This window comes from Lepisosteus oculatus, chromosome 14 (genome assembly GCF_040954835.1).
Source record: "Lepisosteus oculatus isolate fLepOcu1 chromosome 14, fLepOcu1.hap2, whole genome shotgun sequence".
Taxonomy (NCBI): domain Eukaryota; kingdom Metazoa; phylum Chordata; class Actinopteri; order Semionotiformes; family Lepisosteidae; genus Lepisosteus; species Lepisosteus oculatus.
Genome location: NC_090709.1, coordinates 47,335,496 through 47,362,244, shown reverse-complemented (window position 1 = coordinate 47,362,244; position 26,749 = coordinate 47,335,496). Strand labels below are relative to the sequence as shown.

Here is a 26,749-nt window from a genome sequence, read left to right as displayed (position 1 = left end):
AATTCATTTTTTTACCTCAAAGCTAGAAAATGTTTTGAGTGAAGAAGATAGGGAAGTACTTGAGGGGGATTTGACAGTAGAAGAGCTGAGAGGCTATGGAGAGCTTCAGAAGGGGAAAACTCCGGGTGCTGACAGGCTAAAGGGGTTTCTGCTTTTACTACTTGCACGAATGAAGGCAAAAAAAAAGCCAATCGATGTGAACGAACGGCACTTTACAGAGGAGTACTGCCTGACTGGATCGTTGATGAACAACAGAGGCCACTCCGACCTCTTCTCGGTTTTCTTCAATGACTTACTAAGGATCTTCTTCACATTCGCCCATGCAGGGGAAGCCAGTTACACCAAAGCAAACGCATGAAAGTGCATTTCAAGCAGAGACCAGGAGGGACTTGTTTACACCGAGAGTGGGTGGAGAATGGAACAATGCGCCCAGCCCTGTTGCTGGAGCCGATTCTTGATGAGCTCTTGGGCTCACTAAGAGGCCCCCACTGGATGCTAATCTTTCTGTCGTTCTTGCAGGTCCTGCGCTGCTTTTGAGCCGACAGAGCTCGTCCTGGTCTGTCGGCACAGCCCAATTGCAAATGATCAGCTCCGCTTACAGAAGGAACGTGCGTTTGGTACAAGAGTGCACGAAGGCACCGGAAATACATTGGGAACAAATGACCGGTCGCTCAAGACCTCTGTGAAGTACGGGAGCGTGCAAAACGAGGCTGTTTCCGCCCGGTCTCGAACCGGGGACCATCCGCGGGTTAGGCGGACGTGATAGCCGCTACACTACGGAAACCCGCAGGGACCGCTGCTGGTGTCTCGCTTGCGTTTCGGGCTTAGAAAGGGACGCGTCACTTTAGGCAGGTGGCGCTGGAGAGAGGAACAAAGGGCGCGATGAAACAAAATGCCGAAACCCGGGATCGAACCAGGGACCTTCAGAACTTCCGTCTAACACTCTCCCAGCTGAGCTATTTCGGCGGTGCAGAGAGCACACAGCCACCTGCTCCAGCCTTCCTGTCTTGCGGCATGAGCGCACCAAGAGGAGCGGGAGAGTGTTGCAGGAACGTCACTGAGAAGGAAAGGAACAAATGACCGGTCGCTCAAGACCTCTGTGAAGTACAGGAGCGTACAAAAAGAGGCTGTTCCCGTCCGGTTTCGAACCGGGGATTTTTCGCGTGTGAGGCGAACGTGATAACCGCTGCACTACGGAAACGGTGAGAAAAGGGACCCACCGGCAGTGAGTATTCAACCTTATTGCATTACTGCTCCCAACCAGTTGATATCAATTTAATTCCTAAGGGTTATGTTCTTGTTTTGAGTATCTCATGTAGAAGTTGTAAACAAGTTCAATTACGAAACGGTCTAAATGAATGATATACTTATGTCCTCTTGATATGTGTAACTCTTTGTAACTGAATGAATGTATATCTTTTGTATTCTGATAACCCTTACGATAAGATCTGTTAGGTTTGCATGCATATTCTATATATTAACAAATGTATCCTCGTGTATTAGTACCTGTGTGTGCGTTGTTTGAGTTATGTCGCATGGTTGGATTCTAAGACCATTAAAATAATCAATTTTGTGATTTACTGCCACAAAAATAATTGTCCCAGTAAATGCCCAAACCCCTACAGAACTGGTGCCTCGTGAGAGAACACTACAACAGTGTGTGATATCCTGTCCCAGCCTGAGGAGCAGACAGCGAGCCTGTCTCTCAATAATCATACAGTGTATGATCTCCTGTCCCAGCCTGGGAAACAGTGAGTCAGCCTCTCAATAATTATAATACAGTGTGATCTACTGTCCCAGCCAGAGGAACACACAGTGAGCCTGTATCTAAATAATAATAATACAGTGCATGATCTCCTGTACTAGCCTGAGGAACAGACAGCGAGCCTGTCTCTCAATAATGATAACCTAGTGTGGAATGTCCTGTCCCAGTCTGAAGGACAAACAGTGAGCATGTCCCTCAGTAATAATAGAACAGTGTGTGATCTCCAGTCCCAGCAGGAGGAACAGACAGTGAGTCTGTATCTCAATACTAATAATACAGTGTGTGATCTCCTGTCCAAGCCTGGGGAACACTGAGGCTGTCTCTCAATACTAATAATACAGTGTGTGATACCCTGCCCCAGCCTGAGGAACAGACAGTGAGCCTGTCTCTCAATAATAATAATACAGTGTGTGATTTCCTGTCCCAGCCTGGGGAACAGTGAACCAGATACTCAATAATAATAATACAGTGTGTGATCTCCTGTCTCAGCCTGGGGAACACTGAGCCTGTCTCTCAATACTAATTATACAGTGTGTCATTTCCTGCCCCAGTCAGAGGAACAGACAGTGAGCCCGTCTCTCAATAATAATAATACAGTGTGTGATCTCCTTTCCCAACCTGAGGAACAGACAGGAGTGAGCCAGTCTCTCAATAATAATAATAGAGTGTGTGATTTCCTGTCCCAGCCTGAGGAACAGACTGTGAGCCTGTCTCTCAATAATAATAGTGTGTGATTTCCTGTCTCAGCCTGAGGAACAGACTGTGAGCCTCTCTCAATAATAATAATCCAGTGTGTGATCTCCTGTTCAAGCCCAAGCGAAGACACAGTGAGCCTATCTGTCAATAATAGTAATACAGTGTGTGATCTCCTGTCCCATTCTGAGGAACAGACAGTCAGCCTATCTGTCAATAATAATAATACAGTGTGTGATCTCCTGTCCCAGCCTGAGAAACAGACAGTGAGCCTGCCTCTCAATAACAAGCCAATGTGTGATCTCGTTAGTGTCCCAGCCTGAGGAACAGAGAGTGAGCCTGTCTCTCAATAATAATACAGTGTGTGATCCTCTGTCCCAGCCTGAGGAACAGACAGTGAGCCTGTCTCTCAATAATAATAATACAGTGTGTGATCTCCTGTCCCAGACTGAGGAACAGACAGTGAGACTGTCTCTCAATAATTATAATAATACTGTGTGAGCTCCTGACCCAGCCTGGAGAACATACAGTGAGCCAGTCTCTCTATAATAATAATTCAGTGTGGGATCTCCTGTCCAACTCTGAGGAACAGACTGTGAGCCTGTCTCTCAATAATAATAGTGTGTGATTTCCTGTCTCAGCCTGAGGAACAGACTGTGAGCCTCTCTCAATAATAATAATCCAGTGTGTGATCTCCTGTTCAAGCCCAAGCGAAGACACAGTGAGCCTATCTGTCAATAATAGTAATACAGTGTGTGATCTCCTGTCCCATTCTGAGGAACAGACAGTCAGCCTATCTGTCAATAATAATAATACAGTGTGTGATCTCCTGTCCCAGCCTGAGAAACAGACAGTGAGCCTGTCTCTCAATAATAATAATACAGTGTGTGATCTCCTGTCCCAGCCTGAGGAACAGACAGTGAGCCTGCCTCTCAATAACAAGCCAATGTGTGATCTCCTGTCCCAGCCTGAGGAACAGAGAGTGAGCCTGTCTCTCAATAATAATACAGTGTGTGATCCTCTGTCCCAGCCTGAGGAACAGACAGTGAGCCTGTCTCTCAATAATAATAATACAGTGTGTGATCTCCTGTCCCAGACTGAGGAACAGACAGTGAGACTGTCTCTCAATAATTATAATAATACTGTGTGAGCTCCTGACCCAGCCTGGAGAACATACAGTGAGCCAGTCTCTCTATAATAATAATTCAGTGTGGGATCTCCTGTCCAACTCTGAGGAACAGACAGTGAGCCTGTCTCTAAATAATAATAATACAGTGTGTGATCCTCTGTCCCAGCCTGAGGAACAGACAGTGAGCTTGTCTCTCAATAATAATAATACAGTGTGTGATCTCCTGTCCCAGCCTGAGGAACAGTGAGCCTGTCAATCAATAATAATACAGTATGTGATGTCCTGTCTCAGCTTGAGGAACAGAGAGTAAGCCTGTCTCTCAATAATAATAATACAGTGTGGGATCTCCTGTCCCAGCCTGGGGAACAGTGAGCCAGACTCTCAATAATCTTAATAATAATAATACAGTGTGATCTACTGTCCCAGTCTGAGGTACAGTGAGCCTGTCTCTCAATAATAATATAGTGTGTGACCACCTTCTGTGGTCTGTTTCAAATCCGCCCGCGATGAGACACCGAGGAGAAATGAAGAGCCCCAGTCGCGCTAGAAAATCACCCGGGAAAGAGACTTTCAATGTAGGAAAAAAAAGTCGTTAGTAACAGACATAATGTTTGTTTTGTTTTTTTAATCGCTGCAATGTGTGACTAAGCTCATACGACTAAGAGTTGCCCCCTTTGTCTAGATCTGGTAACCTGCTCGTCGCTGGTGGGCCAGATCGTGTCCCCCGTCACTACACTGGGGCATTAAGACCCACACAGACCGCAGGATGAGTGCCCCCTGCTGGCCCCACTGAGAGGTCGTATCCCACCTCCTCCACTCTCTGCGAAAAGCAGTATCTTCAGGCCCTGACATCCCACCCCTGCCACTCTCTGCGTAAATAAGTATCGTCAGGCCCTGACATCCCACCCCTGCCACTCCCTGCGTAAAGAAGTGTCGTATGGCCCTGACATCACACCCCCACCACTCTCTGCTGAAAGCACTGTCGTATAGCCCGGGCACCCAACCCTCCACTCTCTGCATTAAGCACTGTCATATAGCCCTGACACCCACCCCTCCACTCTTTGAATAAAGCAGTGTTGTCAGGCCCTGACATCCCACCCCCGCCACTGTCTACGTAAAGTAGTATCGTCAGGGCCTGACATCCCACTCCTGCCTCTCTCTGCATAAAGCAGTGTCTTATGGCCCTGAAACCCTCCCCTCCACTCTCTACATAAAGCAGTGTTGTCAAGCCCTGACATCCCTCCCCTGCCACTCTCTGTGTAAAGCACTGTCGTATGGCCCTGACATCACACCCCCACCACTCTCTGCGTAAAGCACTGCCGTATAACCCTGACACCCACCCCTCCACACTCTGCGTTAAGCTGTGTTGTCAGGCCCTGATATCCCACCCCCACCATTCTCTGTGTAAAGCACTGCTGTATGGCCCTGACATCACACCCCCACCACTCTCTGCGGAAAGCACTGTCATAAAGCCCTGACACCCACCCCTCCATTTTTTGCATAAAGCAGTGTCGTCAAGCCCTGCCACTCTCTGCGTAAAGAAGTGTCGTATGGCCCTGACATCCCACCCCCACCACTAACTGTGTAAAGTAGTATCGTCAGGCCCTGACATCCCACCCCTGCCACTCCCTGCTTAAAGAAGTGTCGTATGGCCCTGACATCCCACCCCTCCACTCTCTGCATAAAGCAGTGTCGTCAAGCCCTGACATCCCACCCCCACCACTCTCTGTGTAAAGCAGTGTCATATGGCCCTGACATCCTAGCCCCGCCACTCTCTGTGTAAAGCAGTGTCATATGGCCCTGACATCCCACCCCCACCACTCTCTGTGTAAAGCAGACATGTTACAGACATTTACAACAAAGACATATTATAAAATATTGACAGCATTATTGGGAGACAGACTCACTGTTCCTCAGGCTGTGACAGGAGATCACATACTGGGCTGCCAGATCAACTGAGTTCCCTCCTCCCTCTCCCAGTAGGATTGGGACCCGTTGTGATTCTGGCAGGTGTGGGAACTCTGGGATTAGATTTCTGAATTTCGGGAAGAATGTTTCTCTAATCCCAGAGTATCTGTCAAAGTGCAGTAGGAAGTGCACCTCTGTCTCTATTTCTCCCCGCTGGCAGTGGGAGCACAGCCTGTCCTCTCTGGGCAGCCAGGTCTGCCTGTGTCGCCCAGTTTCTATGGCCAGGTTGTGGTCACTGAGCCTGTACTTCGTCAGGGTCTGTTTCTGTTTGTTATTTTTTATTTTGGTCAAATATTCAGCTAGTGTGTATTGTCTGTTTAAGGTTCTGTAGCATTCCAGTTTATGTTGTGTTTGTGTGTGTGTGTCCCAGTGTGTGAGATATTGCTGTTTGATCTGTGCTGTGATGTGGTTGAGTCTGGGTTGTGGTGCTCTAGCAGTGCTGTCCTGAGGCTGGTTAGTGTCGGTGTCACTCACTGCGAGTGTGATCTCAGCAGAGTCTCTGTGCTCTTGGGACACTTGACTCACCTGTCTCTCTCTTTCTCTCCCTGTGCTGTCCCTCTCCTGCCCCCTCTCTCCCTCCTCGGACTCCAGCTGGAGGAGGTCCAATCACCACCTCCTGTGAGACAGAAGAAAAAGAAGGTGGGTAATGCTCTGATCCTCTCTTTACTCCTGTCCAGTGTCCAGTCAGTGTGTCTGTATGAACCCCTCTCTCTCTCAGTGCAGTGTTCATGTACTGCAGTGTCCAGTCAGTGTGTCTGTATGAACCCCTCTCTCTCTCAGTGCAGTGTTCATGTACTGGAGTGTCCAGTCATGTGTCTGTATGAACCCCTCTCTCTCTCAGTGCAGTGTTCATGTCCTGGAGTGTCCAGTCCGACTCTTAACGTGACTCTCCTGTCTCTGCTTCAGAAGCGCTGGTGCGTCTTTTTAAACTCCCTGAGCTGCGTGTCGGTGGAGACAGATGATCAGGACGAGCCGATGGAGAAGGCGGAGACCGTGGGTCAGGAGAGGAAGAGCGAGGGAGAGGAGGAGCAGGCTGCCGGGAAGGACAAGAAGAGGAAGAGGAGGTGCAAGTGAGCAGACAGGGGGGCGCCGCCCGGTCGTGTCTGTGATTCAAGGAGGAGTCTCCTCTTGCTGTTTGATGTCATGGTGACGTCTGTGTCTGTGTCCCTCACACCTGCAATAACTATATTCTTTCCAGGTTCCTTTCCTGGTTCTGTGCCTGCTAAGATCTGGACTGGACTGGACTGGACTGGACTGGAGCTGAGGGACGCCAGACTGGACTGCACTGAAGCTGAGGGGCCCCAGACTGGACTGGACAGGAGCTGAGGGACACCAGACTGGACTGGACTGGAGCCTAGGGACACCAGACTGGACTGGACCGGAGCTGAGAGACACCAGACTGGACTGCACCGGAGCTGAGAGACACCAGACTGGACTGGACTGGAGCTGAGGGGCCCCAGACTGGACTGGACCGGAGCTGAGAGACACCAGACTGGACTGGACTGGAGCTGAGGGACCCCAGACTGTGCTGGACCGAAGCTGAGGGCCCCAGTCTGGACTGAAGCTGAGGGACCCCAGTCTGTGCTAGGCCGAAGCTGAGGGACACCAGACTGTGCTGGACCGAAGCTGAGGGAACCCAGTCTGTGCTGCACAGAAGCTGAGGGACCCCAATCTGTGCTGGACCGAAGCTGAGGGACCCCAGTCTGGACTGCACTGGAGCTGAGGGGCCCCAGACTGGACTGGACTGAAGCTGAGGGGCCCCAAACTGGACTGGACTGAAGCTGAGGGACCCCAGACCCCAGTCTGGACTGAAGCTTGTAATTTTTGTTCTTTTGTTAAGCATCAATAAAATTTTTTTAAAAAAAATCTGTTTAGCTTTTGGTTCCCCCCCCCCCCCAAAGTTGCTGCTGGGAGAAGTGTGAGTGGGGCCAGCAGGGGGCGCTCTCACCCTGCGGTCTGTGTGGGTCCTGATGCCCCAGTATAGTGAGGGGGGACACTGGACTGTAAACGGGCTCCGTCCTTCGGATGAGACGTCAAACCGAGGTCCTGACTCTCTGTGCTCATTAACAATCCCAGGGTGTCTCTGGAGAAGAGTAGGGGTGTTACCCCACTATCCTGGCCTGATTCCCCCCCTGGTCTTGACCCATCATGGCCTCCTTATCACCCCCCTCTCTGAACTGGCTCCATCCCTCTGCTCTCCTCCCCACTGAGAGCTGCTGTGTGCTGAGCGGACTGGAGCATCATCCAGGTGGGGGCTGCACACTGGGGGGGCTGGAGGGGATCCCCCTGACCTGGGAAGAGCTCTGAGTGGAGAGTCCAGACTTATTAATTATTATTATTATTCGTGCTGCACTGGGCTCCTGTCCTGGCAGTGAGAGGGGGACTCTGTGATCAGGACAGATACTTATGACTGTATAATAATACACGATAGAAATGGAAAACAGGGTAGCGCTGTAGTCTCTTCGAAACGTTTTGAACTGTCAGAAGAAGTTTTCACAACCCGGACTCGTGAAGGTACAGGTCTTCTCCCATCGTCCGGAGCAAGATTTATCGTGTCCTGGTGATTTCTCCCGTTTCGAATGGAGTTTAATGTCGCATTTCTACTTTATTAGAGAGAGGCACTGAACTTTGGGGAACGTGACATCCACCCAGTATTACTAGTAGGTTGATAAATATAAATGTTCTTTTTCAAGTCCCGCTGGGAATCGCACCGACGCTGCGGAGTTCGTGAACGTCCCAGACACCAAGAAAACGAGAGAGAGAAAAAAGGTCGTTTTCGGGGTTCAAGAAGCAACCCCGAGATTCAGGGAGTTTCCCCGCTGAGCTTACTCTGCCGAAAACACGCAGGTTTTATTTTATTCCCGTGCCCCCCCTCACACAGGCCGTTTCTGTAGCGTGAAGTTGTGTTTTTTTGCGCAGCGGTCGGTGAGGGGCGAAATTGTATTTATTTTTTTCCCACGGTTTGAAACAGAAACAGCCGGGTGGTGTTGTAGAGAGGTCGACGTGCCTGGTTTTCCTCGCCTGCGAAGCCCGGTTTTTTTTTTTTGGGGGGGGGGGTCGTGAGGTCCCACGCAGCGCTCGGAAAAGAAAATGGCGTTTCTTTTCCCCGCAGGACAGGGGGGGAACCTGTGTTTTTTGGACGTGGCGTGGCCCGAAATTTCCGCCCTTGGCCGCTAGAGGGGGGTGGAGGTTGGTCTTTCTTTGACTTGGGGGTAGGGGGGGTGCTAATTTCACTGAACCAAACCCCACGGAAACCCGTGTTGGACGTGGGGGTGCTGAATGCGCCCTCGACGTGATTTTGTCTTTAAATTCAAGTGCAGCTTTTGTAACCCTTGGGCCGGAAACACCTGGACCCGTTTCCCCTGCCTGTCTAGACTACCGGGGTCGTACAGGGACACCCGGCTGGCCGCCGAGAGTTGGAAACATAAAATGTCCACCCAAAAAAAAACAACAACCATGAAAAATGTCGGCCATTTTTGTTTCGCGGCCGAGCCGTGAGCGCGTCGGGGGCGACGTCACGGAGGCGTCACAATGAGCCGCCAGACGTCACAGAGCGGCGGATTCTAGCGGGTGGCGGCGCCGGAGCCCCGTGAGCTCAGAGGAGTGAAGAGAGAAGAGGAGGAAAGCGCTATATAGTCTTTTCTGAACACGTGTTTCTTCCAATAAAGTTACTTCGACTTAGATCGTTAGTTTCAGCTTCAAAATCGCTCTTCAGTATCCCCATGAAATCGGTAAGTCAGTCAAAAGTGCTGCTGGCGAGAAATAACAAAATAAGTGGAGAAATACGTTGTTTTTTTTACCGTTACTCAACTCTTATGGGTGTGATCGTGCTGTAAAAAGATATTGAGAGGAGGTGCACCTCTACACAGAGAGTGGTGGGGGTGGGGAACAAGCTGCCCAGCCCTGTGGTTGAAGCCGATACCCTGGCTTCTCTCCAGACACAGCTGGGTGAGCTCCTCCAGTCAGGACAGTCCTGCATCGAGGCCTTCTTGTCACGGACGTCCAAGGGGACTAACCGTGGGGAGCAGGAGGGCGGAAAAAGACCCATATGCGTAGCGGCGAGACGGGAAAAAGGCCCGGGCTCATTAGTGCAAAGAGTTCAGGAATGCCGTATAGAAACCTGTGCCCTCAGGGAGCGGACGTGGGGCACCCTGGTGCTAGGCGGGTCTCAGGACATCCGAACGTCAGTGCTGAGCGAGGACAGAGCGCAAGACCCCGAAATATATAGCCTAAGGGAAAGAGAGGGACAGGAAGGACAGCAGACCAGAAACTAGGGACAGGACAGAGAATACCGCCCACTGGCTGCAGAGGGCGTGACACTTCTACTCAAGACTGTACAGCTCTACAGAGGTAAAGGATGAAGAAATTCATTTTTTTACCTCAAAGCTAGAAAACCTTTTGAGTGAAGAAGATAGGGAAGTACTTGAGGGGGATTTGACAGTAGAAGAGCTGAGAGGCTATGGAGAGCTTACAGAAGGGGAAAACTCCGGGTGCTGACGGGCTCCCTAAAGGGGCGTCTGCTTTTACTACTTGCACGAATGAAGGCAAAAAAAAGCCAATCGATGTGAACGAACGGCACTTTACACAGGAGTACTGCCTGACTGGATCATTGATGAACAACAGAGGCCACTCCGACCTCTTCTCGGTTTTCTTCAATGACTTACTAAGGATCTTCTTCACAATCGCCCATGCAGGGGAAGCCAGTTACACCAAAGCAAACGCAGGAAAGTGCAATTCAAGCAGAGACCAGGAGGGACTTGTTTACACCGAGAGTGGTTGGAAAATGGAACAATGCGCCCAGCCCTGTTGCTTTAGCCGATTTTTGATGAGATCTTGGGCTCACTAAGAAGCCCCCGCTGGATGCTAATCTTTCTGTTGTTCTTGCAGGTCCTGCGCTGCTTTTGAGCCGACAGAGCTCGTCCTGGTCTGTCTGCACAGCTCAATTGCAAATGATCGGCTCCGCGTACAGAAGGAACGTGCGTTTGGTACAAGAGTGCACGAAGGCACCGGAAATACATTGGGAACAAATGACCGGTCGCTCAATACCTCTGTGATGTACGGGAGCGTGCAAAACGAGGCGGTTTCCGCCCGGTCTCGAACCGGGGACCTTTCGCGTGTTAGGTGAACGTGATAGCCTCTACACTAAGGAGACCTGCAGGGACCGCTGCTGGTGTCTCGCTTGCGTTTCGGGCTGAGAAAGGGACGCGTCACTTTAGGCAGGGGGCGCTGGAGAGAGGAACAAAGGGCGCGATGAAACAAAATGCCGAAACCCGAATCGAACCAGGGACCTTTAGATCTTCAGTCTAACGCTCTCCCAACTGAGCTTTTTCGGCGGTGCGCAAAGCCCACAGCCACCTGCTCCAGCCTTCCTGTGTTGCGGCATGAGCGCACCAAGAGGAGCGGGAGAGTGTTGCAGGAACGTCACTGAGAAGGAAAGGAACAAATGACCGGTCGCTCAAGACCTCTGTGAAGTACAGGAGCGTACAAAAAGAGGCTGTTCCCGTCCGGTTTCGAACCGGGGATTTTTTGCGTGTGAGGCGAACGTGATAACCGCTGCACTACGGAAACGGTGAGAAAAGGGCCCCACCGGCAGTGAGTATTCAACCTTATTGCATTACTGCTCCCAACCAGTTGATATCAATTTAATTCCTAAGGGTTATGTTCTTGTTTTGAGTATCTCATGTAGAAGTTGTAAACAAGTTCAATTACGAAACGGTCTAAATGAATGATATACTTATGTCCTCTTGATATGTGTAACTCTTTGTAACTGAATGAATGTATATCTTTTGTATTCTGATAACCCTTACGATAAGATCTGTTAGGTTTGCATGCATATTCTATATATTAACAAATGTATCCTCGTGTATTAGTACCTGTGTGTGCGTTGTTTGAGTTATGTCGCATGGTTGGATTCTAAGACCATTAAAATAATCAATTTTGTGATTTACTGCCACAAAAATAATTGTCCCAGTAAATGCCCAAACCCCTACAGAACTGGTGCCTCGTGAGAGAACACTACAACAGTGTGTGATATCCTGTCCCAGCCTGAGGAGCAGACAGCGAGCCTGTCTCTCAATAATCATACAGTGTATGATCTCCTGTCCCAGCCTGGGAAACAGTGAGTCAGCCTCTCAATAATTATAATACAGTGTGATCTACTGTCCCAGCCAGAGGAACACACAGTGAGCCTGTATCTAAATAATAATAATACAGTGCATGATCTCCTGTACTAGCCTGAGGAACAGACAGCGAGCCTGTCTCTCAATAATGATAACCTAGTGTGGAATGTCCTGTCCCAGTCTGAAGGACAAACAGTGAGCATGTCCCTCAGTAATAATAGAACAGTGTGTGATCTCCAGTCCCAGCAGGAGGAACAGACAGTGAGTCTGTATCTCAATACTAATAATACAGTGTGTGATCTCCTGTCCAAGCCTGGGGAACACTGAGGCTGTCTCTCAATACTAATAATACAGTGTGTGATACCCTGCCCCAGCCTGAGGAACAGACAGTGAGCCTGTCTCTCAATAATAATAATACAGTGTGTGATTTCCTGTCCCAGCCTGGGGAACAGTGAACCAGATACTCAATAATAATAATACAGTGTGTGATCTCCTGTCTCAGCCTGGGGAACACTGAGCCTGTCTCTCAATACTAATTATACAGTGTGTCATTTCCTGCCCCAGTCAGAGGAACAGACAGTGAGCCCGTCTCTCAATAATAATAATACAGTGTGTGATCTCCTTTCCCAACCTGAGGAACAGACAGGAGTGAGCCAGTCTCTCAATAATAATAATAGAGTGTGTGATTTCCTGTCCCAGCCTGAGGAACAGACTGTGAGCCTGTCTCTCAATAATAATAGTGTGTGATTTCCTGTCTCAGCCTGAGGAACAGACTGTGAGCCTCTCTCAATAATAATAATCCAGTGTGTGATCTCCTGTTCAAGCCCAAGCGAAGACACAGTGAGCCTATCTGTCAATAATAGTAATACAGTGTGTGATCTCCTGTCCCATTCTGAGGAACAGACAGTCAGCCTATCTGTCAATAATAATAATACAGTGTGTGATCTCCTGTCCCAGCCTGAGAAACAGACAGTGAGCCTGCCTCTCAATAACAAGCCAATGTGTGATCTCGTTAGTGTCCCAGCCTGAGGAACAGAGAGTGAGCCTGTCTCTCAATAATAATACAGTGTGTGATCCTCTGTCCCAGCCTGAGGAACAGACAGTGAGCCTGTCTCTCAATAATAATAATACAGTGTGTGATCTCCTGTCCCAGACTGAGGAACAGACAGTGAGACTGTCTCTCAATAATTATAATAATACTGTGTGAGCTCCTGACCCAGCCTGGAGAACATACAGTGAGCCAGTCTCTCTATAATAATAATTCAGTGTGGGATCTCCTGTCCAACTCTGAGGAACAGACTGTGAGCCTGTCTCTCAACAATAATAGTGTGTGATTTCCTGTCTCAGCCTGAGGAACAGACTGTGAGCCTCTCTCAATAATAATAATCCAGTGTGTGATCTCCTGTTCAAGCCCAAGCGAAGACACAGTGAGCCTATCTGTCAATAATAGTAATACAGTGTGTGATCTCCTGTCCCATTCTGAGGAACAGACAGTCAGCCTATCTGTCAATAATAATAATACAGTGTGTGATCTCCTGTCCCAGCCTGAGAAACAGACAGTGAGCCTGTCTCTCAATAATAATAATACAGTGTGTGATCTCCTGTCCCAGCCTGAGGAACAGACAGTGAGCCTGCCTCTCAATAACAAGCCAATGTGTGATCTCCTGTCCCAGCCTGAGGAACAGAGAGTGAGCCTGTCTCTCAATAATAATACAGTGTGTGATCCTCTGTCCCAGCCTGAGGAACAGACAGTGAGCCTGTCTCTCAATAATAATAATACAGTGTGTGATCTCCTGTCCCAGACTGAGGAACAGACAGTGAGACTGTCTCTCAATAATTATAATAATACTGTGTGAGCTCCTGACCCAGCCTGGAGAACATACAGTGAGCCAGTCTCTCTATAATAATAATTCAGTGTGGGATCTCCTGTCCAACTCTGAGGAACAGACAGTGAGCCTGTCTCTAAATAATAATAATACAGTGTGTGATCCTCTGTCCCAGCCTGAGGAACAGACAGTGAGCTTGTCTCTCAATAATAATAATACAGTGTGTGATCTCCTGTCCCAGCCTGAGGAACAGTGAGCCTGTCAATCAATAATAATACAGTATGTGATGTCCTGTCTCAGCTTGAGGAACAGAGAGTAAGCCTGTCTCTCAATAATAATAATACAGTGTGGGATCTCCTGTCCCAGCCTGGGGAACAGTGAGCCAGACTCTCAATAATCTTAATAATAATAATACAGTGTGATCTACTGTCCCAGTCTGAGGTACAGTGAGCCTGTCTCTCAATAATAATATAGTGTGTGACCACCTTCTGTGGTCTGTTTCAAATCCGCCCGCGATGAGACACCGAGGAGAAATGAAGAGCCCCAGTCGCGCTAGAAAATCACCCGGGAAAGAGACTTTCAATGTAGGAAAAAAAAGTCGTTAGTAACAGACATAATGTTTGTTTTGTTTTTTTAATCGCTGCAATGTGTGACTAAGCTCATACGACTAAGAGTTGCCCCCTTTGTCTAGATCTGGTAACCTGCTTGTCGCTGGTGGGCCAGATCGTGTCGCCCGTCACTACACTGGGGCATTAAGACCCACACAGACCGCAGGGTGAGTGCCCCCTGCTGGCCCCACTGAGAGGTCGTATCCCACCTCCTCCTCTCTCTGCGAAAAGCAGTATCTTCAGGCCCTGACATCCCACCCCTGCCACTCTCTGCGTAAATAAGTATCGTCAGGCCCTGACATCCCACCCCTGCCACTCCCTGCGTAAAGAAGTGTCGTATGGCCCTGACATCACACCCCCACCACTCTCTGCGGAAAGCACTGTCGTATAGCCCTGACACCCAACCCTCCACTCTCTGCATTAAGCACTGTCATATAGCCCTGACACCCACCCCTCCACTCTTTGAATAAAGCAGTGTTGTCAGGCCCTGACATCCCACCCCCGCCACTGTCTACGTAAAGTAGTATCGTCAGGGCCTGACATCCCACTCCCGCCACTCTCTGCATAAAGCAGTGTCTTATGGCCCTAAAACCCTCCCCTCCACTCTCTACATAAAGCTGTGCGTTTTGAGCTTTTGGATGACCTCTTCATGGATCGTATGCAGTTTAGCAGAAAAGTGTTGCAGAAGGAACTTGGCTTTTAACCTCAGCACTTTGATTTCATCTTCGCTCTCCCAGGTCAGAAAGCATTTGAGGTTGTATTTGCTACCTATCCTCTGTTTGAACAATGTGTGGATGTGTTTGAGGCAAGAAGAGGGAAAGTTCCTGCACTTGAGAAGATCAACTTGCAGCCTCTGACACAGAGAGAGAGAGGAAAATGGTGCATGTTGTTATGTTCTCGAATCTGGCAAAGACGGAGGACATTCAAACCTGGCTTAACCAGTACTGCACCGTCCACCACGGAACTGAGGTTAGAGATGTTGACAGTATAAAAACAGGAGGCAAGGAAATTCGAGGTTCGTTTGCTACCGGACAATGTAAATGGAGGCTTAAGGCACCTGCCCTCTACAATCCGGCTGGGCACCTGCAATGGCTATGTTTTTTATGTGGGACAACCAAAGGTGTGTCGGCGCTGTGGTGCTGCGGGACACCTGGCATTGTCCTGCACTGTGAAATGCTGCAAGACCTGTGGCAAACAGGGACATTTATCCTCTGACTGTTCAATGCTGCCAAATTGCAATTTATGTGGCTCGGAAGGACACGTTTTTAAGAACTGCCCTCACGCCTACGCCAATAAACTCAAAATGAGAAAGGATGAGGCAGTGCTTGTTTCAGCCAAACCGGCCCGAAAATCCAAAGCAAATAACAAGTCAAACAAAGAACCCTTGTTGGACAAAGACTCTCAGCCTCCAGCCAGGATCAGTCCTGCTGTGGCTCTGGGGCCGGTGGAAGAGAAATCCACTACGCCCCCACAACCGCAGACTGCACCAGACAAGCACGAGGGTTTGAAAACCCAGAGAATAGCGAGGACCCCTCCCCCACTCCTGCTCCTCAGAACGAGGGCCAGTGTGGGGCCCCCCGGTGGAGCGGGTCCAGCGAGGATACCCAGGATTCAGCGGAGCTGCTTTTCTCAGACTCTGCAAGTGCTACAGATGCCCTCCTCTCCTCCATCCAGTCCATCACGGAGGATCTGCAGCAGCTGGTGGGTGAGGGGGAAGAGGAGACTGGTGCATTGGCTGCACCCCTTTCCCCTCAGTGCTCCCAGGAGCTGGACTTGAGGAAAAGAAAAAATGACTCTGTTTTCTCCCCGAGCGAGGAGGAAGGAGAGCATGGCGATGGGGACAGCTGGAACCTCTCCACCCCTCCCTCTACCCCCTTCCTTGAAATGGACTCTGTAAACGCTATTACTGCTGCCACCCTGATGAAGGCTCATTCAGAGGATGGCTGGCAGGAAATTGGTAAGAAGAAAAAGAAAAAGAAAAAGGTAACAGGTGAGACCGAAGAGAAATGTGTTTTGTAAAGACTGGTTCCACTTTCTTATGTAATATGGCTCTTAACATAATTTCTCTTAACACAAGAGGTATCAATGACAGAGTTAAATGCCAGTCTGTCTTTGATTACCTCCAGCAGAGAGAGGGAGATGTGTTGATGTTGCAGGAGTGTGCTTTAGCCTATCAAGAGAGGTATAAAAGTTTTGAAGATAGGTGGGATAAAGGGCCTTCTGTTTGGTCAGGGGACAATAACAACAGAGCCTCTGGCGTGGCCATTCTTTTCAAAGGATGGGCATTCAAATTGAAAAGTATTCAGAGGGTCATAGATGGCAGGTTGCTGTGTGTGGATGTGGAATGGGGGACCGTTAACCTGCGTCTAATCAATGTGTATTGCCCTACTGACGTAGGAGGAAGGGTGGAGCTACTCAAGGCACTCTCCCCCCTATTGTTATGCAGCACAGACGTGATAGTGGGAGGGGATTTTAATTGTATCTTAGAGCACACAGACAGGCAGTCTAGCTCGCCGATAAAATTGGATTCCAGCTCACTGGCCCTGCAAAACTTAGTTCAAGACTTTAAACTCTCAGACACATATAGATGTATATATCCCACAACAGCAGGATATACATGGTCAGGGAGGAATAGCAGCTCCAGAATTGACTATTGCTTTGTCTCAGAGAGAGTGAAAGTTGTTGGGGTCACTCTTCAGCCTGTCTTCTTCTCAGATCATCAGGCTTTAGGGTGTAGAGTGGAACTCCAGGGCGGGACTGTCTTTGGCCCAGGCCTCTGGAAACTCAACACAAAGCTGCTAGAGAACGAGGGGGTAGTATCCCGCTACAAGGAGAAACTATCACAGTGGCTGTCCTTGCAGTGTCTGTATGGGTCAGTAGGAGAGTGGTGGGAGGAGGTGAAGGTGAGGACAAAGGCCTTTTTCATGGCTGAGGGAAGGAAGGCTGCTGCCAGACGGAGAGGAGTGCTAGCCAGGAAACAGAGGCAGCTGCAGCGTCTCTACACGATGCTGCACAGTGGCTTCGATGTGCTCGAGGATATCGCCCTTTTAAAAAAGGACATCCGGAGCATAGCCGAAGAAAGTAGTCGAGGAGTGCTGTTAAGAAGCAGAGTGCAGTTCTTGGAAGAAAATGAGAAGTGTACTCGCTTCTTTTTCAGTAAAGTGGTAGGCTCCAAGTCTGTCATGGAAAGTGTAGTTGATGAGGAGGGACGAGAGAGAACAGAGCCGAGTGCTATCCTCTCCTGCACCGAGGCCTTCTACTCAAGACTGTACAGCTCTACAGAGGTAAAGGATGAAGATATTCATTTTTTTACCTCAAAGCTAGAAAACATTTTGAGTGAAGAAGATAGGGAAGTACTTGAGAGGGATTTGACAGTAGAAGAGCTGAGACAGGCTATGGAGAGCTTACAGAAGGGGAAAACTCCGGGTGCTGACGGGCTCCCTAAAGACTTTTATTGCACCTTTTGGGATCTGCTTCAGGATCCGCTACTGCTCCTATTCGAGGAAAGCTACAAGACAGAATTGCTGCCTGACTCCTTAAGAGAAGGCACTATCTCTCTCTTGTTTAAGAAAGGAGCAAAAAATGACATAAAGAACTGGAGACCCCTCAGCCTGTTAGGCGTGGACACTAAGATCCTGTCCAAAGCCCTTTTCCTGCGCCTACAAAATGTAGTGGCCTCACTGGTAGGGAAAGAACAGACTTGTGGGATAGCAGGACGCCTGATGAGCGACAACCTGGCCTTGTTGAGGGATGTCTGTCTGTACTCTGAGGATCGCTCCCTCCCTCTGTGCATTTTAGGTGTAGACCTAGAAAAGGCCTTTGACCGCCTAAACCGGCAGTACTTAACATCGGTACTTGAGCACATGAAGTTTGGCCCCATCATGAGAAAGTGGATTAACCTGCTGTACACAGGTAGCAACAGCAGAGTCATGGTTAATGGCAATAGATCACGCACCTTTGAAGTCTGTTCAGGGGTGAGGCAGGGCTGCCCATTATCCCCCTTGTTATTCGTTTTGGCTATGGAGCCCTTAGCCTGTGCCTTGCGCCAGGATCAGGCCATTAATGGGATACGAGTGCCTGGAAGTGGGGGAGGAGAGGTAAAGACATCTCTATACATGGATGACGTCACCCTGCTCCTCTCTGACAATGCCTCAATTAGCAGAGCTCTGCAGTGCTGTGATCGGTTCTCTTTGGCTTCCTCCGCAAAAATTAACACATCTAAGAGTGAGATTTTTTATCAGAACTGGAGGGAGCCAAAAGAAGGACATGATCTCAGGCTGCAAGAGAAGAGAATTAAGGTCCTGGGGGTGTATTTTGGAGAAGAGATGGGAACAGTAAATTGGCAGAACAAATTGCCAATCTTAAACAAAAAACTGATGCAATGGAAGGACCGAGACCTCACCATGACAGGGAAGGTGCTGGTCATCAAAGCCGAGCTCTTGCCTGTCTTGAATTTTCTGGCTTCTACCTTCCCAATCCCACACCGTGTTGTGGCGGTGCTGAGGAGATTGATGTTTCAATTTCTATGGGGTGGGAAGCAGGAAAGACTCAGAAGGGAAATAATGTACAGGCCGCTACCCTCAGGGGGGAAGTCTGTCCCAGATATTGCTACGAAGCTGCTGTGCATTTTCCTGGCCTCTGTGCTGAGAGGCTTTGCAACAGCACCTGCAGCGCGTACCTGGACTTATTTTTCCAGGCTCTGGGTAGGTAGGGAGGTGTTCAGAGTGTGGGGTGTCAGACCCAAGCTGGACGTCCCACTCTCTGACACATGCCCTGCAATTTATGGGACAGTTAAAAGTTTTCTAAGATCTCACCCAATTGGCCATATTCCCCTCCGAGATGTCAGCGTCCAAAAACTGGAAGATTTCGTAGCACCCCAGAACAATAGGCAGACCCCTGTGGGCATTTTAACATCAGCCCAAACAAGGAAGGTGTGGAAACACACATCCTCTAAATTTCTGTGCAACATTCACAGAGATTTAGCCTGGAGTGTCGTCCACCAGTGCTTACCGGTACGAACTTTCTTGTACCGTAGGGGCCTCACCCCCAGCCCTCGCTGCGTTAGGGTGGGCTGCGGCGAGGAGGAGACTGTGACCCATCTCCTGTGGTCCTGCTTTTTTGCTAAGGCCTTCTGGGCACAGTTTGAAGATTGGTTGCAGGCTCTCTCGCCCCAATTTACCCTGACCGCTGCTTTCATCATATACGGCATCTCTCCTGTCAAACTTCCTCCTGACGTGTTTGACAGGATCTGGGCCGTGGTGAACAGTGGGAAAGATGCCCTGTGGAGAGTGAGGAACATGGGGCTGTTCAAAGGCATCGAGGTCCCAGTCAAGGCAGCAGGTAGCCTGGCCCTGTTCATCACCCGAGAGAACTATTACCTCAGAGATCTGTGGAGAGAAGGGAGGGAGGAAGCAGAAAATCTGTGGGAAATAGAGAGCATAGGTCAATATCTCAAGAGACTGTGAAAAACATTATCATGTTTAAGTAAAGAATGTGATTTGCACCAGAAAAAAAGAAAATTGTTGCTATGTAACTGTTACCGTGTCAAAATGTAATGAGATGTGATCATATATACTGTTTTAACTATGTATATTAATGTAAAGCTTTCTAATTTGTGATGTCCTGTATTTTTTTTGTGAAAAGAAAATAAAGTTCTTAAAAATCGGTTAACCCAGAGCGAGGCTCGGCCATTGCACTCCGGCTGTGCTGACCCCTGCGAAGTCCCCAAATGTGGGAATCTCGACTGCATAATTTCTGGTTGTGGGGGACTGCGTTCGCGCTCTCCCCTGATGTGCTTGGTCCAATATCAGATCCGGAAGAGTTACGACACCACGTGCTGCGATAGGATCCCAGTTCGAAAGCCACTGCTGGTTCCCGGTTTCTTTTAGTTAGAGGTCCGGAGAAGAATTTCAAGCTGGTTACACTACTCCTTCCGGACATTCATTCCCTTTTCAAAGTCAGTCGTTTTGCTGTAGTCTGCATTATTTAGGCTGATTATCGAGGTTAGCCTTTATTTGGTCATGGGGGCCTCGGTACTGTATGCTAATTCTCAAGACAGTTTCACCCGTTTTCTGATTGCTAGGTTCTGTACCAGTGCAGACATGTCAAACAGTGAATGGCTGTACCTCTATTGTATCCGTGCTCAATGAATGAAATCAGTAATAAATGAATATATGTATAGTTATACGAAAAACAAGTGGTTTATCGACTCATCTTCATTTGCAGATTTAGAACAAGCTTCGATATTCGGGGGAGCCGTAAAACCGAGGTCCCGACCCTCCTTGGCCATTAAGAAATCCCAGGGCGTCTCTCAAAAAGAGATGCCGGGGGTGTCACTCTGGTGTTAGTGTTCCCCTTTACCAATCAGTCGGGGTCTCCTCATAATCCCCGTCTCATATGTAACAATCAATGACAAGGCCCCCCTGTCCCGCGATATTGTACTTGTCTCCTGGCCGCTGGCTGGCGCCGTGAGATTTAGTACTCGCGCAAGAGACCGGGGGCAGAGTGCGAACACGGTCCCCCGCCCCCCACAAAGTGTGCGCTCCAGGTTCCCTCTCGGGGCTCTGCAACACAGCGGAAAGGCAGCGAGAAGGAGCCTCTTATTCTGACGCCGCAAGGCCACAAGAGGGCGGAGGCGCCGCGCGCCCGGCCGACGTGTTGGACTGGTGCGCTTTATGTGCTGAAATAAACACGCGACAGCCCAGAAATGTTTTCAGAGTGCTGTGCACTGGAGGTTTTTGTCTTGTGAAGACTTGCCTTGTGCTCCTCCGAGCAGTTTATTTGTTCTCCTCCAGTGCAGGACAAGCCAACACAAGGTAGCACATTCGCCAACATCCAGGTACGCATTGCAATTTGGAAAGAGGCTCCTTTCCAAAGAGTTGCACACGAACGATCCTTCAGTCCCACTTGGGGGGCATGGAGCCCCAGCCACATACAGCTTCAAGTAGCGAGTCAGGCGCCATGGCTTTCGTTTGCAGCCACACCACCCTGAATGTTCCTGATCTTGGAAGCTAAGCAGGGTTGGGCCTGGTTAGTACTTGGATGAGAGACTGCCTGGGGATACCAGGTGCAGCAAGCTACCAGTTCACTCTGCTGGGGGCTGGCACCCAGCGCACTGGACAAGGGGACACAGGACCTGTGGGGGCTGCTACTGTCCCTCACAAAACAAGGACTGTGGAAGGCGAGGAACACTCTCATCCGGCACAACATAAAGTGGGGGGCGAGGGAGCTGGAGGAGAGGATCCTGGCGGACCTCAGGAGGAGGACGAAGCACCACGTCGCCAAATGGGGTTTCCCCACGGCGAGGGAGTGCTGGAATGGACTTTGGGCCCTATACAGGGATTAAAGGACAATAGCAAGTGGTAGGTTTGGAGGGACTCTCTTAATTGCGCAAATCCGCCCCCACTTGCAAAGATTGATAACGGACAATCAATCTCCGTTCCGCCGTTGTTTTTTATTCCATGGAGTGCTAATATGAGTGAGATGTTCCTTTTGAGATGTTTTTTTTTTTGCGGAATAAAGTATATTTTGTAGAACAAAAAAAATCTTATGACAAGGTTTACAAGTTATCTGTTGAACTACATTCTAATAGGTGTGGTCACATTCCAGGTCATTTGTTTATGTTTTTGTTTCTGCAGCAACTGTTAGATGAAATGTGCTAATATGTAACCTAACTCCAGTGTGAATAACTAGAAGAGGGGAGCAGCTCCACTCCAGACCAAGGGAGCTTTGAGATTGGCTGGGCCAGATCTCTCATTTGCATATCTGATTTGGAAATATAACACTACACCCCCTTCTTGCATGGATTTAACTTGCACCCAAGAGTCCCCTACTGTGTATTGCTACTTATTTTTTTATGATAAGTGGTGATTACCAGTTGACAGGTTTTATTTGTTGAATTATAAATGGTTTTGTATTATCATCCTGAATGGCCTGTACTCAAGGTTTGGTAGGGAATGTGTTTTCATTTCATTTACCAAATTGAATTTTTGCTCTTTTAGTATTTGTCTAGAAGGCTTTCTGAAGTCAGAAAGCCCATTTATTTGGTGAAAAAAGATTCTGTATTAATATTAATATTGCTCATACAACATAAATAGGGTCTTTTATGAATAAAAAGATCTTGCACTTGGAAATCTTGATAAAGCTGTGTGCTTCCATACATTGAGCAGTTTTGATTCCTAATATTTGACCTTAAGAGTGGGAACGGGTCTTTTTTGCATTTGATTTCCAATTGATCAGCACAGTATAGAAAATAGACCCATAAAGCAACCTCAGCAGTGACAAATGTCACTGGGTCACTTGGGTTTATTTGTCGGGGTCCGGTAGTGAAGCTCCGCTCCTGTTTAGCCTCCGAAGCCGTACAGGGTGCGGCCCTGGCGCTTCAGCGCGTACACCACGTCCATGGCGGTGACGGTCTTCCTCTTGGCATGCTCGTTGTAGGTGACGGCGTCGCGGATGACGTTCTCCAGGAACACCTTCAGCACCCCGCGGGTCTCCTCGTAGATCAGCCCGGAGATCCGCTTCACTCCCCCACGGCGAGCCAGGCGGCGGATGGCGGGCTTGGTGATTCCCTGGATGTTGTCACGGAGAACCTTATGGTGACGCTTAGCGCCTCCTTTCCCAAGTCCCTTTCCGCCTTTGCCTCTTCCAGACATCTTCTAGTTATCAGCTGTGAACACGACACACACTGCTCATCTTTGATGTATAATAGACATCTTTCTTTGATGTCTATTATACATCAAAGAAAGATTTTTATAGGTGTAGAAACTAGTAAATAAAGCCAATGATTTGTTTTAGAAATGTATTCTTAAAATATACAATTATTCACACCTTAACAATATGTAGTTCAAATTATACATTATATACAATATTGTATTCAAATGTCTAATCATTATAAAAAACACAACTAGTAAACTTCAGTTACAAATTCTAGTAACATGGCAATATATATATATTAATGACAAACACAAACTAATTACATGAACACGCTAATATTTAACTCAAAACCACATTTCGATTCAAATATAAATTTTTAAAATTTACAACTTCTTTATTTCCACGAAAATATTATTAATGTAGCACAAACGCTACTTTCTAATAAAGACAGAAAGAAACTGTTTGTTTTGTGTCTACTGGTGATCCTCCTCTCGATACTAATGAAATGTTTAATATGATCCCTCGAGAAAAAAAAGGAATCAATTTCCGCCTGGAATGATTGATGCCCCATCAAACATTTTGTAATATCCCTGGAAGTTTATACAGTAGAATCCTGGTTCGTGGCTTAAATTCAAGTTAATGAGACTAAGGAAACGAGTTGGAAACTTGATGTCGAAGTGGGATTTAAATCACCCATTTCACATTTTACTTCATTGGGCAGTATGTGCCAGAAAGCAGCCCCACAGCATCCATTCGATAGCTCAGTTGGTAGAGCAGAGGACTGTAGTGCAGTTAACAGGGAATCCTTAGGTCGCTGGTTCGATTCCAGCTCGAAGGAAGGTGCTTTTCGTGTAATTTAATCAAAGAGTTAAGAAAGCTAATCTGTTTTATTCAGACATTGATCAAAAGCTCAATAATCGACTAAGCAAAGGCTCCTGTTCCGAATTCAGCCCACGTCTGATTGTCTTGTTTTGGCCAAGATCTGATCTTTGAATTAAGGGACTACACTGTCTGTTTTGTAATTCAAAAATACATACAAATGTCAAGTTTTTTGTAGATATAAAGGTGTTCTCTGTTTTCAAAGGATAGTTACTTAATTGGCATAATGATTTGGTATTGATTTTGTATCGTTGTATTATAAAGTTTGTGCTTTCTGTGTTTTTATCGTATTGTGAACTTATTTTTTAAACAAATGCTTACAAAGGCAAACACGGCACACATCTGTTTATACCAGCGGTGAAAAGTACAAGCTACTGTGCACTTCTGGGAGTATAACAGGTTCGATATAAAGTGGCAAAAATATAAAAGGGGAAAATACCCCAGACTGCGTGTAAAGCCCTCGTTGTGACTGTTTTAGATAAAAATGGCGTACTGTGCACGAAATTTTGCAGAAACACAATCTGATATTTTGATAACTATTATTTTAATAATTTTATAAGTATGAGGCCCCGGATCCAAATCTTCAGTTCTGATTTTTTTAAGTGATATCTTTCCTTCCTGTCGTGGAAGTCACACGATGTGAGCAATTGTTTTTTTTTACGTTACGATCCAAAGAGCCTCAGACGCACTGTAACCAAACCAGGATGGATTCTGCTGGGAGCCGGACTGAGCTCATTCTCACTCCCTGTGCTGAAAACAGAATTAGCTCTTCCCCGAACATCGTCTACAGCTGCTGGATTGTGCTCTGCATCTTACTGCTCCGGCAGTTACTTTGACGAAAGACAAATCACTTGTGCGCTTTTAACCTTGTCGCAGCTACGGGCGAGACTGACGCTCACGATATGAAGGCACCCGCTGGTATACCTTCTCTAACTTTCAGTCGCGACAGACTTCGCTTTTTTAAAAAAAAAGTAGATATAGCCCTGAAAAAGCATTAGCTTTATCAGTTTTATATTAATCTATTTTGAATCAAAGTTTGATATTTTGTTTTATTTTTATTGCATTTTACATAATAATAATAATCATTATTGCTTACACTTATATAGCGCTGTTCTGGATACTCCACTCAATGCGCTTTACAGGTAATGGGGACTCCCCGCCACCACCACCATTCTCCTGAATGATCACAGAGAGTCAGGACCTTGGTTTTACGTCTCAGCCGAAGGACGGCACCTGTTTACAGTTTAGCGTCCCCGACATTGTACTGGGGTATCAGGACCCGCATGGACCGCAGGGTATGCGCCCAGCGACAGAAACCAGACGTGTGTCGGGCTCGGCTGCGAGCAGGACAATGACGTCACGTGGACAAAGTAGAGGAAATCAAAACGGTTCTATAAAAGACCTGTGTCAGCTGTTGGTTTGCAGTCTGGACTCTAAATCCTCCGATCCGATTTTAAATCTCTCTAATACCTGAGCTGCGGCTTCTTCCGAGTATTTATTCGTATACTTATTATGTGTAAGTGTATAGATGAAACCTTTCATAGTGTAACGCTTACGACCGACAGGCACTGTGTAAGAGCCGGTGTACCAGAGCAGGTGACGTCACTGCCCTTCCCTGTGATAGCAGGACCACAGCCCGTGGGTTGTGGGGAGATCTCTCTGTAGCTCACCGGGCTGGGTCGCTGCAGAGAGACATGAGAGTCCCGGGTTCGAGCCCCCGACGGTGGGGGGCCGACCTAATGCGGCGACGGCGCCCGCCTCAGCCCTTGTTGCGTTACAATATATTGTTCAGTTTAAATCAAAATGCTTTACTAATACAAGAGAGAAGTATAGTATGAAGGATGTGACAAATGTATGATTTCACGGAACAAAACGGTTTTTATTTGCATTCGAAATGAAGCGGAATTTTAGCGCAACACACAAGCCCTTTGTCTTTTTTAGTGATTTTTAAACAGACGTAGAAAACGCGTTTTTTTAACACTATAATAGCAGGGTCAGTGGCGTAATGAATAACGCGTTAGGCCTCGTGTCAGAAAATTATAGGTTCGACTGCCATCTGGCTTGTTGAGTTTATACCACTTACATTCTTTTATATAAATGAACTGCACCTGAAAGCTATAGAAAACACTTTGGGTAAGTTGTCTGCAGCCTCCTGCGTCGACAACTTACCCAAAACACTGTACTGTCTGGAGATCAGCTCCAGCTCTGAACTCAATTGCAATGAAAAACCATGCGTAACAAAACTGGAGAACAGCTGAACTTGTGCTCAGTTCGGTGATGAGGGTTCAGAACTGTCGTTGTTGTAATTAGCACGAACTGCACAGGCTCTGAATCAGACCATGTCAATTAGTCTGATCAGTGTAGGACACATTAATGTAGAATTATTAATAGGTTTATTAGTTAGTTAGTTCAGGTTTACCCACCTGAACTAATGTAGAATTATTACTTGGTCTGTCTCTTGTTTGTATATAAATGAATGTCTCTGACAACTTAATGTTAGTTTTACGATGTAGGTCAGGCGTTGACATATGCACGAGTATACGAAATGTCTCACTCCTGATTCAACTCATGTTCTATAGGAGATTGGCGATTCCTCCTGTTTCTCATACAACCATATCAGAACAGAAGCCCGTGTCACCCAGCTGTGATTCAAGATCGACTCGCATCTTTATCCCTTTTTTGTTCATGATCATTATTTTCTTTGGTTATGATCAATATTGAACTTTTTTTAAATGATATGACAATAATCAAACATGCAGGCAGATTTTTGAAAAGTATTCGGAATTGACAGGGTGCCCCTTTGGAACAGTCGTCAGAAAATGTGAGAAAATGAAAGTTATGTAAGCTCTCACACAAAGCATTGAAGATTGGAATCTGAGTGTAAAAAAGCTACCTGTCTCCCAATGATAGGCAGGGATACACACCATGACTCGAATAGACTCAGCTAACTTTAACACCTATGATATTACGAGTGCTTTGCACGTGTCGAATTTCAAGAAGGAACTACTACAACAGTTTGGACATAATTCAATACCACCGGCAAAGTCCAATGCCGGCAACTTCTGAGAAAATAATGTTCACTCATGGAATTTGGTCTTTGAATGGCT

The 26,749-nt window shown here is 47.6% G+C and overlaps 1 protein-coding gene, 6 non-coding genes and 1 pseudogene across 7 annotated transcripts; 4 read left to right on the top strand and 4 right to left on the bottom strand.

Moving 5' to 3' along the window:
- Positions 1-711: 711 nt before the first annotated feature.
- Positions 712-784, bottom strand: trnav-aac (transfer RNA valine (anticodon AAC)). Its single transcript has one exon. It is a non-coding gene; the product is annotated as a tRNA-Val (tRNA).
- A 109-nt stretch (positions 785-893) lies between these two features.
- Positions 894-966, bottom strand: trnaf-gaa (transfer RNA phenylalanine (anticodon GAA)). Its single transcript has one exon. It is a non-coding gene; the product is annotated as a tRNA-Phe (tRNA).
- A 9,850-nt stretch (positions 967-10,816) lies between these two features.
- On the bottom strand, positions 10,817-10,888 carry trnaf-gaa (transfer RNA phenylalanine (anticodon GAA)). Its single transcript has one exon. It is a non-coding gene; the product is annotated as a tRNA-Phe (tRNA).
- Positions 10,889-19,732: 8,844 nt separating this feature from the next.
- Positions 19,733-19,897, top strand: LOC138243673 (U1 spliceosomal RNA). Its single transcript, XR_011192318.1, has one exon. It is a non-coding gene; the product is annotated as a U1 spliceosomal RNA (small nuclear RNA).
- Positions 19,898-21,077: 1,180 nt separating this feature from the next.
- Positions 21,078-21,186, top strand: LOC138219266 (5S ribosomal RNA; annotated as a pseudogene).
- A 904-nt stretch (positions 21,187-22,090) lies between these two features.
- Positions 22,091-22,146, top strand: LOC138243722 (U7 small nuclear RNA). Its single transcript, XR_011192340.1, has one exon. It is a non-coding gene; the product is annotated as a U7 small nuclear RNA (small nuclear RNA).
- A 304-nt stretch (positions 22,147-22,450) lies between these two features.
- Positions 22,451-22,762, bottom strand: LOC138242993 (histone H4-like). The gene has a single exon (XM_069198498.1). It carries the CDS (start codon positions 22,760-22,762, stop codon positions 22,451-22,453), a length of 312 nt encoding a protein of 103 aa, XP_069054599.1.
- A 750-nt stretch (positions 22,763-23,512) lies between these two features.
- trnay-gua (transfer RNA tyrosine (anticodon GUA)) lies at positions 23,513-23,601 on the top strand. The gene is given in 2 exon segments: positions 23,513-23,550; positions 23,566-23,601. It is a non-coding gene; the product is annotated as a tRNA-Tyr (tRNA).
- Positions 23,602-26,749: the final 3,148 nt, after the last annotated feature.

What these genes read in the sequence shown, in the direction of transcription:
- LOC138242993 (XM_069198498.1), bottom strand. Translation starts at nt 22,762, where the DNA reads ATGTCTGGAAGAGGCAAAGGCGGAAAGGGACTTGGGAAAGGAGGCGCT.